Source organism: Protopterus annectens, chromosome 4.part0 (genome assembly GCF_019279795.1).
Source record: "Protopterus annectens isolate FY-2018-M chromosome 4.part0, PAN1.0, whole genome shotgun sequence".
NCBI lineage: Eukaryota > Metazoa > Chordata > Ceratodontiformes > Protopteridae > Protopterus > Protopterus annectens.
The window spans coordinates 1790464892-1790477030 of NC_056733.1; the positions used below are offsets into that span (position 1 = coordinate 1790464892).

The following is a 12139-nucleotide window of genomic DNA, read 5'->3' on the forward strand; positions in this document are numbered from 1 at the left end:
GATTTGCCATGCAGCCAGGTTTAAGGTTTTTAGCTGGCTGTGTAGAATCTGTTTGTTTTGCTGCGTGAGCAAATGAGGTATTTGAGGCAATATCCATGGTGGGCTGTGAGCCATATTCTTCAATAGCGGGTATCAGTGCTGGCGTGGCCAGTCTGGGGCTATGAGAATCAGTCGAGGTTTCTCCTTTTTGACCTTCAAAAGAACCTTTGTGAGAAGAGGTAATGGAGGAAAGGCATATGCTGTCAGGTTTTTCCAAATGAAGGAGAGCGCGTCCATTTTCCAAGCTTGATGGTGGAATGTCCTTGTACAAAATTTTGTCAGTTGGTAGTTTTGAGGACTGGCAAACAGGTCTATATTTGGAAGGCCCCATTTTTGAGTTATCATTGTAAATATTTGTGGGTCTAGTTTCCACTCGTGGGGATCTTTGATGTTTCTGCTTAGGTCGTCTGCCAATGTGTTTTTCTATCCTGGCAGGAATTGAGCTTGTAACTGGACTTGGTAGGCCAGAGCTGTGTTCCATAAGATTATTGCTTGCCTGCAAAGAGGGTAGGAATGTGTGCCCCCTTGTTTGTTTATGTACCACATTACTGTGGTGTTGTCCGTCTTTATTGCAAGTTGTCCTGGATGTAGTAGATCCTTGAAGGCTGTCAGAGCTTTCTGTACAGCTAGCATCTCTTTTTGATTTATGTGCAGTTTTCTTTGTTCTGCAGTCCATAGGCCTTGAATGCATTGCCCTGCCATGTGTGCCCCCGAGGCATAGTCTGAAGCATCTGTTGTGATAGATTGCCTGGTTGGGGGCAAGGTGAAAGGCTGACCCTTGTTGAGGTGACATGCCTGTGACCACCATAGAAATTTCTGTTGAAGGCAGGGAATGAGAGATATCACTGTGTCCAAGCTGTGGCTGTGTTGAGACCATACGCTTTTTAGGTACCACTGTAATTTCCTCAGATGCAGTTTTGCAAATGGTATTATCAGAATGCAAGATGCCATGAAGCCCAAAGCCTGCAGAATTTTTCTTGCAGTTAATTGGGTCTTTGTTGCCATTGTCTTGAAATATTGAGTCAGTTGTAGTTGCTTGTCTGGTGTAAGATAAGCCTTCTGGACCATTGTGTCCAAGCTGGCACCCAGGAATGTCATTTTTTGTGAGGGTACTAGTTTTGACTTCTTTTCATTTACTGTGTACCCCAGACAATTTAGTAGATGCTTCACAAAAGCCAGATGATGTAAGAGAATGTCTTTTCTTTCTGCTTGGATGAGGCAGTCGTCCAGGTATGGATATATTTGAATTCCTCTTTGTCTGCAGCATGCAATTACTGGTGCCAGGCATTTTGTGAAAACTCTGGGCGCAGTAGATAAGCCAAAGGGCAGTGCAGAGAATTGATAATGGGTTGAACCTGCAATGAAACGGAGGTATCTTCTGCAACTTTGTCTGAATAGGGACATGCAGGTATGCCTCCTTGAGGTCCAACGTTACCAGCCATGCTTCCTTGCCCAACATGGGAAGTAGCTGCTGTAGTGTTAGCATCTTGAATTTGGGAACTTGTAAGTAAGTGTTTAGAATTGAAAGGTCCAGAATTGGTCTCCAAGCATTGTCCTTTCTGGGTACTAGAAAGAGCCTTGAGTAAAATCCTTGGCCTTGCTCTTGAGTCGGTACCAGTTGAATGGCTCTCATGGTCATGAGAGCTGTAATTTGTTTTTGAGCTTCTGCCCTTTGATTTTGTGGCAGGTTTGGCATTCCTCTTTTCATTGGCAAGGTGTGAAAGTGGAATCTGTATCCTCGTAAAATTATGTCTAGGACCCATTTGTCCTTTGTGACCATGTGCCAGTTGTCTGCAAAAAGTGCTAGTTTTCCCCCCCAAGGGGGCTGACAAAAGAGCTTTGGTTGGCCAGCTGAGGTGCAAGTCATTGAGTTTGCCTTCTGGTGGGTTGAGACCTGTCTTCTCCTCCCTTCTGGGTTGGAGTGCCCCATTGGCGAGGTTTATACTGGGCTTGTGGTTGTCCTCTGCCCCTTGGGCGCCTGTATTTACCCCTCTGAGGTCTGTCAGTGGCTGGAAAGGACCAATTTTTTGTTGGCCAGTTTCTGCTGAAGCGAGGGGGTTGTACTTGTAGGAAATCTTTGACTGTCTGCATTGATTTCGCCTTATCTTCCATTTTCTTTAAAACTTCTTCTGCTTTAACTCCAAAAAGAACATCCTGCTGTAAGTGAGCATCTAGTAGTTTTGCTTTAACATGATCAGGCAGACTATGTTCCTTTAACCAGGCATGCCTACGTATAACTGATCCAGTGACAGCTGCTCTGCAGGAGGCCTCCAAAGAATCAAACCCACATTGTAAGGTATGTTTGCCCACCTGCTCGGTGGTGTGCAACAAATCCTGTACTTCTTTCAATTCAGATTGTTGAGGGAGGGTGGTTATCTTTTGTTTTAACTGAGAGATTAGAAATTGCTGATACTTAAGCATATGAAATTGACAATTTAGTGCTCTCATAGCTAATGTGGCTGAGGTGTAAACCTTTTTCCCCCACCTGTCTAGTGCTCTTGAGTCCCTCTCAGAAGGTACTGGGTTTTTAGCCATGGAAGCCTTAGCCCCCTTGAGACCCTGGGAGATAGTCTCTGGGTCAGCTACTGGGCTTTTGTAAAGAAATTTGTGGGAATCAGGTACTCTGTAGTATCTGTCAGGCTTAGCCGGAGCAGGAGGTAGAGAGTCTGGGTTGAAACTGGATTCTAAATAGACATCATCCACAATGTCCAAAACAGGTGGGATGGCTAGAGGTCTGTGTTGGGGGAGTAAAAGAAACTCTCTGAGCCTTTTCTTGGAATCAGAGTAATCCTGACCTTCCCAGTGAAAATGTTCCCTCATAGTGTGTAAAGTTTCTCCAAAAGAGTAGTCTTCAGGAGGGAAAGCTGAGGGAATAGAGTCCTCAGCATCAGAATCCTCATAAGGAGAGTAGGAATAGTCTTGGTCCTCAGAGGAATCCGAAGAAATAGACAGTTGTTCAGAGGAAGCAGAATCTTCCTCTTGTCTAGGCCTTTTGTCGGGAGGAGGCTGTGAACCCCTGATAAGAGTAATCAAATCTTCAGCCATTTTGAGCATCTGTTTCTTAGGCATAGGGCCTTGAACAGGAGACTGAAGTGTAGACTTTTTAGATTTAGGAGGAGTCTTCGACTTAGAAAACGTTTTGACTGTGAGAGTCGTCGGTCTGAAAACGCCTTCAGAAACCGATGGCGTTTCAGAAGCACCGACGTCCTTAGAAGGTAAATCGTCAGAAGGGCCTCAAGTAAAAGGCTGCGTCGGCCTAGTACATTCCATCAAAATGTCGGTAGCAGTCTCGGGTTCCAGAACTGCGGTAGTCAGGGGCTGCGTCGGAGCCTCACTGATAACCGGAGAACCGGAGACCGGATCAACCGAGGCCTCAGAATCAGGCTTAGGCCTGGGCTGTCGGTCCTTGTCCCTGCGCTTTTTGAGCACGCCGGTAGTCGGAAGCTCCGACGGCATGTTATAGTTAAATTTTCTACCAAAATAGTGTCGTGCGAAATCAAATCGTCTTTTAATAGTACGCTTATTAAACCTAGCACAAAAACGACAAGAAGTGACGTCGTGATCAGGGCCTAGGCAAGGTATGCAATAAGAATGAAAATCCTTATGAGGTATTTGCTTCCCACAAGAAATACAATTGTTAACTTTTTCTGACATCGGTCTGAGGCAAGAAAAGTTTCCCCAACGGGGTACTTAGCTTTATAGAAGACTTCGGTCTGAAATTCGAATTCAACAATCTCAGGAGTCGGCCGACCGGCACTTGCGAACTGCTTCTGTTTCGGGCACCGCACGGCAAGAAAGACTGAAGAAAATGGCGTCGTTTGCAATATATGTACCCCTGGCGCACTGACGTCAGGGATGAGGCGACGGCAACCGACGCCGGACCAAGACTTTGGAAATCTGTCCGACTGCAGGACTGCCTGACGACAGGATAACCCAAGTGTGATGACTGCAGCAGGGTAACACGATGAACATCTGCACACTCTTGCCACTGGGGTGCAGGGGAACCTTCTCCAAAAAAAGAAGGCCTGGATTAGTGCTCAAGTTAACTGGTCTGAAGTCCAAGAGCTTAAACCAGAACTAATGCACTTTTAGAATAACAGACACAGACAGAATAACAGACACTGAGCCTTCAATCAGCAGTTCCCAACTTAGAAGGATGTAAGCTACCTGTCCTGCCACAACAGTGCAGACCACAAACCTTCTTAATGTAAAACAACTGGTCTGAAGCCCAAATGCTTAAACTAAAAGGCTTAGGATGATAGCTACTCTTTAATCAGGTTACTACCAAGCAGTATTAAATACAATTGAATACTTTTAAGAAGACCTGGATTAGTGCTCAAGTTATACAAACAGTTATACAAACAAAGCTAGATTCAGCAGGCCTGGATCTAGTCTATGCTACAGCAAACAAGGTGCACCAATTTCAGTAAGAAACAGTTCAAATATGCAGGCACTATAAGCAGGCACTATAAGCCTTTAACCAGAAATTCCCAGCTCAGAAGGGCAGAGACCAGCCTCTCCTCCCACAAGAGTGCAGACCACAAACCTTCTTAATGAAAAATAACTGGCCTGAAGCCCAAGTGCTTAAACCAGAACTAATACACTTTTAGAATAATAGACACTGAGCCTTCAATCAGCGGTTCCCAACTTAGAAGGATGTAAGCTACCTCTCCTGCCACAACAGTGCACTCTTTTATTATCCAGTGAGTCTGGAGTGTGTAGGTGGACATCATATAGGATGCATGGTTGTCAGACTAGGAATCAGCCAGTCATTGGGATTACAAACAGAAGGAACAATGACCAAAAGCCTACAACAGCACCATTTTAGTCATTTGTTTACAGATAAACACAGTGAGACCACCAGACACAAGTGCATACAGTTGTAAGGTAAAAACAGAAAGAAAAGTGTTGAAGAGCATTTTGTACAATGCAGTAACACACAAAGATGCAACATGCATACTAAGAAATGCACTTCCCTAGTAGAGAGAAATCAGCACAAAAAAATTTGAAATTAAAGGAATGGATGAGCAGGCCTCCTAATATTAAAACTTGCATCACTCATGTTTTTACAGCATTAGAAACAGCCAGATCATAAAATTCAGGGCACTTCATTAGTATTTAGAAATCAGCACTTTAGACTAGAAAATGAATATGGGCTTTTTATAGAGGCATGTCAAAAACCCATTACAGTTGGCTAGTATTTAGATATTAAAAACAGTAACACATGAAAAAAAGAGAATTGTTTCTACTACTGTCTGAATCATGCATCGTTCATATGCTTTCTACAGAGCAAGTGGTAGTCATGCCATGAAATCATTGCACTTAGCTAACATTCAGAAATCAGTGCAAAATAAAATATGAAATGAAATGAGCTGATGCTTTAGCTTTGCATTATTCATATCCTTTCCTGTAAGCCAGGGCATTACATTCCTGAAAGGCTAGTTTCCTCTGAGGGTAAAAAGCACAGGTGAAACTAATTAACAACTCAAAGAAAGTTGTTGTGAGTACAACTGCAATTTGAGATGGAATCTGGCTAAGACCCTTGAAACTTCCTGTAAGTGTTCCTCCCCCACCCCCCACAAATGTAAACAAAGACAGAATCAAAACAAAAAATCTCTGGGACTGTCCCTTTAAACTAGTACTACTGCTTCTTTTAAGTTGCTAACAACCACAGATACTTCTGGTTTTGATTTAAGGGTTTTAGATTTTTACTTCTTCTTTAAAGGCTAGGGATTTTTTTTCAGATATCCTTAGGAGGAAAATGGATTTTTACAGTTGTGTTTCTGTTGCTTCCTCAGCATTCTGTATCATCACTACTTAAAACAGTATAAAAGACTAAGCAGTGTCCATACTTCACAATTCAAGATTATAGGTTCATAGGTAGGTACTAGGCTATTGGCCCTAGGGCCTATATAAGCCTAGCCAAAAAGGTACCCTGGCTTTCGCCACCCAGGAAATGTTTTTTCCTGTGCCACTATCAAGCAGAACCACAGAACTGACCCCTGGGGTGAATTTCCTATTTCCCATCCAATCATCAAGATTTTTCTTGAAGAGTGCTAATGAGGAGCTTTGTTTAATATAGATTGGTAGTTTATTCCAGAGTATGGGAAGTCTCTGGGACAGGAATCTATCCCTAGCATGTTCTGTTTATTGTGGTGACAAGGTTTAGGTCCCTAGAGCATGTAGCTCGGAGGGATTGGGATTTCTTTAAGTGGAGCATGTCCAACAGCTCTGGGTTTGACATAGCTTTGTATGTTAGGCAGAGATCGCCTCTGAGTAGGCAGCATGTGACAGAGTAAAGCTCGAGATTTTTGAGACTGTCTGCATAGGACATCTGTTTGAGGCCTGTAATCCTCTTTATGAGGTATTTCTGCGGCCTTTCCAGTTGTTGTAGATGTCTTGTGAGGTACATACCAAAAGGGACGTTGTACTCTATAATGGGTCTAATGAGTGACGAGTAGAGGGAAACAATGACCTCTTTTTTCCTGGATGAGAAACCTTTTGTGATGAGGTGTGCCACGTAGAAGGATTTCCTGACTACTGTGGCGATGTGATTATCAAAGGAGAGACTACTGTCCACCTGTGTCCCAAGGTCTCATCACACTTTCGGTGTTACTACCTCCTATGTGGTAGTTCATGGGTACAGACTTTTTACCAAAAGGGATGGCAATGCACTTTTTGGCATTGAGCTTGAGGCCATGACTTTGACACCAGGCATCTGTCTCAGTGAGGCCCTTTTGCAGGATGTCCACATCGTTAGGAGTTTTGATTATGGCTCCTAGTTTGCAGTCATCTGTGAACTTCATTAGCCAAAGAGCTTCTGTGTTAGCCTGTACTTCAGAGAAGTAGATACCAAACAGGAGAGGACCCAGGACTGAACCTTGTGGTATTCCACTTGTCATTGGTCTGAAGTCGGATTTGGAGTCTGCTACTTTCACAGTGTGGGTTCTGTCAGTGAGCCAGTTGGCAACCCATCTTGTGACATAGGGATTTATACCTTTACTGACATAATGACCAAAATGGCAAATTAAAATGCAGACATCCAATTATCAAGAGTTTCTTTAAACAGTTACAGACTCACTTTCATGAACATATAAAGGCAGCCTGTTCTATAAACTAACCTTTGACTGAGAAATATTCATTTTAATTAATGATGTTCTACTCCTAGTGATCTTAAAACTATAATCTCTGCCCCTTCAGTCACTTTAAGACTAACAATTGAACGTCCAAAAGTAAATTAAATTCTTCATTATGGAAACCCCTATAAGCCAAACATAGTTTACCATGTAAATGGCTGTAACTGTATAAACCTATATGGTCTAACCTTACAGTGAATGGAAGCCGACTAACATTCAAAATGCTCTTGATAAACTTTTGTTGGATACTTTCCACAGCTAATATACTACCTTTAAGATAACTGGACATAGCAGAAGAATGTCTTAGAAGTGTCCTTAGTCTGGAAGGTTATCCCGAACTTGTAGTTGGCCTTGCTGGACTAGATTAAACCTCCTAGTTTCTTGTTTAGTTATATAAGAAAGCATTAATTTTTAAGGGTATTGCTCTTTCTGATTTGGGCCAGGAGTTTTCTTCTTTTATTATATAATTTGTTTAGGTGAGGATTCCACCAGTGGGGTTTGTTTTTAGTGTTTGTTTTGGGTTTACTTCTGGTAGGTAAGGAAGCCTCTATGCAGCCATTCACAAGTTTGTATAGGGACCTTTTGAATAATTCTCTATAGGTAGCTGTGGTCTTGGGTTAGGGGGAGTCTTGAATTTTGACAAATTGTCACTTAACAGGATGTACTTTGCTTCAGAATAGTTTCTAACGGTTAATGGTTTAGCTGAGTTTTCAGGGTTGACTTTTACTTCACATGATATAGCTTTGTGATCCAACCTTACTAGTGAGGACATGACAGGGGGGTGTGTTCAAAGCTCTCCCATTTTGGTGAGTACCAGATCCAGTATTTTGATCCTCTGGTTGGCACATGCACTACCTGTTCCAGGGTGCTTGTTTTAATAAAGTCCAGGAAGCATTATGCCTGTGAGTTTGAGGCAGTGTCAATTTCCCAGTTTACAGAGGGGTACTTAAAGTCACCCATGAACAGGTTGTATGGTAAGAGACTCTGGTAGGTTTAGGAAGAGTCATGACACTCTAAGGGCATAGATAGTGACCTGTAGCTAGCCATGACATGATGAGGTACCTGATATATGGTGAGTTGCATCTGGATTAACTCCATGGTATCATCATGTTTAACCAACCTGAAGGTATGTGTGTTGCTAACACAGACTGAGACACCTCCACCTTTGGCCCCAGTCTGTGATGCTGTTGGTCTAAATGTGTAGAAGGTTATGCAGACTTGCACTGCTGGAGTAATTTCTATGGCTTTAAACCATGTCTCGGTCATTGCAAAGATGTCTACATTATACAGAGTGAAGAGGGCTTGAAGGGTGCTGAGTTTTTTGTTTAGGCTCGTAGCATTGAGCAGTAACACTTCAAGGTTGCTTAGAGACTTTTTCACTGTACTGGTAGTTTTGTCTTTTTGTCATTGCCTAAAACGGGCTCTAAGGTGGTGGATAAAGTTTTAGCCAATACCCAAACGCCTAAGGGAGGCACAGGTGCAGCCCATCCTTGGCAAAGCAACACGATCTGTTAACTATATGCTCCCATGCTGACATATATTGGAGCCTCCTGGAGGGACATCAGAAACTAAGCCAGTCATTAAAACAAATTATTTATGTTCATACTGTGGGATCATCCTTGATGAGGGTAGAATGCTGCTCAGTGCAAGGCTCATATCCATCTGTGAAACATATTCCGGCAGATCCATTATGTCTCTTTTCATACAGTCCACTGAAGTATGTCACAAGTCATTTACAACCATATGGAAGAAGACAGAATCATATCGGTACCTGGATGGCAGTGACTTGAGTGCGTGCATAATACTGCAGATCCTGGCTCCTGATAAGCAACTAACCATTATCTTCACCTTGTATAACCTAGAGAGTAGGACATCTGTGTGCTGCACAATGGAGTCCCCAGTGACAAAGAGTACATGCTTGCCTTATTGGCTTTGCTCTTGGGGAACCAACGGGTGTACACTTATGTGAGATGTTTGGTGTTACTTCTGGTGTGTTTTTTAATGACTGCTGATGCGCAGTTTTGCTGTTAGTGGCTTTGGAGATCTTTGGGATGGTTTCTTTTAAGTGCCTCAGCATAAGGGATAGTGTGTGTGTGTGTGTGTGTGTGTGTGTGTGAGACTGATTTAGTGTATGTATTCCTGGTAAACTTGTTTGTATGCAACATTTTTGCCTCCAAGGAAGTTGTGTATTTAGATCTTTCGCATACCTGTTATTTTCATTAATGATTAACTGGTTGTCTGAGAACACAAGACAGTTGCTATATTGCTTTAGAAGCCCAGTTCTACCAAGCTGGTCACACAGACATTTGGAAATTGTATATCCATCTTGTCTGGTCCTCTGAAATGGTGGGCTGTTTAGAATTAAGGACTGGGTTTTAACAGGAAATCTCCTATGGTAATTTCTGGGGTTAAGGATAACATGTTATACAGTGCTAGGATATGGTACTGCTATTCCATGTGCAAGTCAGCTTCTCTAAGCTTAATTCTGCACAACTTCACACTGTTTACCAGGTTTTGGACTCAATCCTAGTTTCATAGGACAATTTTATTGTCTAGGCATTTGCTACTGTACAGAACACTGCTAACAGCCACTGCTTGGTGGGCAACTATGCATAAACTTTCCTGATTTATAGCAGAGAAAACTGACTCTTTTGCCCTCTTGCCAACAAACAACCACACTGTGAGCTCCATGGAGTGCTTCCAAACTTACAGACACCAGGTAAACAGCTGCCGCAAGATGGATGATCCTGGAATTTCTTAATGAAAAAGGATAGCAAAAGAAGCTATGAACCAATTAATACAAAAACAAAATAAACATGAAAGGATGACCTACCCACTGAGAAAGTGTGTCAGAAACAAGCAGCATTACTAAATGTCATAGAAGAAACAATCTTTATGTATGACTGCTGTGAACAGAAGGAGACTAACACAATAGAAGTTGAAGTTCCTTTGGTACCCCCCCCCCCCAAAAAAAAAAAAAGACTACATGCTTTAACCAATCAAATTTAGTCCAGAAAATTAAACTTTTTATACAAACTTAGAATTATGCACTGATCTAAGACATTCAAAAGGAAAAGCAAGTAAATGAGCAAGATGTATAAAGCAGAAAACGTACCTGACCACTGTTCCAGCTCCCATCACCATTTCCTTTCTGACAAGCCTCAAGCCGGAGCTGAGAACCAGAACCACCATGCCTGGTATCTACACAGAGGCCAGCTGCACTTCGAATCTGTAGGTGACATCAAAACAGAAGTTAACAAGTTAATCTTGTACGCCATCAATAAACAGACAGAAGGAAACAAATGCATTTTCCCAACAGACACCCGTGTGTGAAGACCCAGCGCCAGTCATCTTAAAAAAGGATGTGTTGTCCACCCGTTCTCAAGCTTACATATACCCCTTAAAATAATCCTAGGGTATTAAAACTTGTCAGATACATTAGGGAAGCAAGGCTAAGATTAAAAAGGCCCCTGGGGGTCATTAGCCTAGTAATACCAATGGACAAATACTATTACTACAAATACTCAACATTACCAATTCTACCTGAAAAATGTGCTTTAGTGCAGTCTTGTTGAGTGCTCGACCACTGCCATTATTTATCAAATTATCACATGTGCGTTCTTGGCACCAAACTCATCTGTAGTGGCCTACGCAGTTTGCATGCCACCCTTTCCCCAACACTTCACTACATGTTCATGTTCTCAACAAGCCTTTGTTAATCTTCACATTGAAAGTATGTTTTCTGTGGTAACAGTATGACTTTAGTAATTCAGAATTCCTTGCTGATAATTAAAGTCAATAGGAAACAAAGTTACTGTGCTCCCCTATAGTCAGACACAATCTAGAGTGCTGTGTACAGTTCTGGAGACCACATTTTTACTTGGACAAACAGAAGGAAGAGCGAGTACATAGAAGGTCAACAAAAATGGTGCACTTTCTTTGTCAGAGCCAACTAAAGAATGAATACTACAGCTTAATATGTACAGTCAAAAATACATGGAGCAAGAAAGGGGGTGTGAAATGAGCATTTGTGTCCCTCAAAGGGATCTACAGAGTCTGTACAATCTGAAAAAACAGAATGCACCATAACCACCTTTGTGGCAAAGAAAGTTGAACACCTACAAAGTCTGCAACAACATGATAATTGAGCTAATGGATTTATAAAATGAAAATAAATAAATAGCTGACTAAGGAAAATGAAATACAGTTTAACAGTAAGTAAGTAACTTAAAGTAAACATGCAAACTTCAAAGTTGTTCTTCTTTCAGCTTTTCCCAGTTAGGGGTCGCCACAGCGGAACTCCGGTCCGCTGATTGGCAGTAGATTTTTTTTTACGGTGCCGAGGTGCCAGCTCAATGCCCAACCTTCAACGAAGGCACGCCCATTAACGCATGTCTTTTGAATGCCACTCGACCACAGGAAGGACATGCAGACTCCACATAGAAGGCTCTCCAGAAAAGAATCAAACGGAAGAACCTCTTGCTGTGAGGCAACAATGCTACCGCTGCACCCATGCAAGCTTCAATAAAATACTGAATCGGGTATACAATAAAGACTTGAATTTTGCTGGGTCTGTCTTGTAGTTTCTGCCAAGTGGTTTGATTGTGTGACCTTTTTACCATTTAGTTTATTTATACATAACCATAAACAAAATAAAACAAAAAAGAAACAAGAACCAATAATTGGGCAAAGATGCAACCGCTGAAAGCTGAAAAATCAGTTTAATGGTTGAGTGCTTTTGTTCTTACACTAAGAACTTCCACCGGAACAATCTTTAATCAACACATCTGAATTAAATAGAAAACTAAATATGTCACGTGCTAAAAAAAACAACCAAGAATATTAATCTAACTAGAAAAGTTATACAATACAAGCATAAAACTAAATACTTAAAACATTAACTTTTGAAAATATTTATTTAAAATATTTAAAAATATTTATTTATATTTAAAAATATCACTAAA

At 41.7% G+C, this 12139-nt stretch overlaps 1 protein-coding gene across 1 annotated transcript in view; it reads right to left on the reverse strand.

The window, feature by feature from the left end:
* GALNT10 (polypeptide N-acetylgalactosaminyltransferase 10) overlaps positions 1 to 12139 on the reverse strand; it is a 2012282-nt gene that overhangs the window by 193150 nt on the left and 1806993 nt on the right. The window contains exon 10 of the mRNA XM_044069486.1: positions 10291 to 10404. Within this exon, the coding sequence (XP_043925421.1) occupies positions 10291 to 10404 (114 nt within the window). The remainder of the gene's footprint in view (positions 1 to 10290; positions 10405 to 12139) is intronic.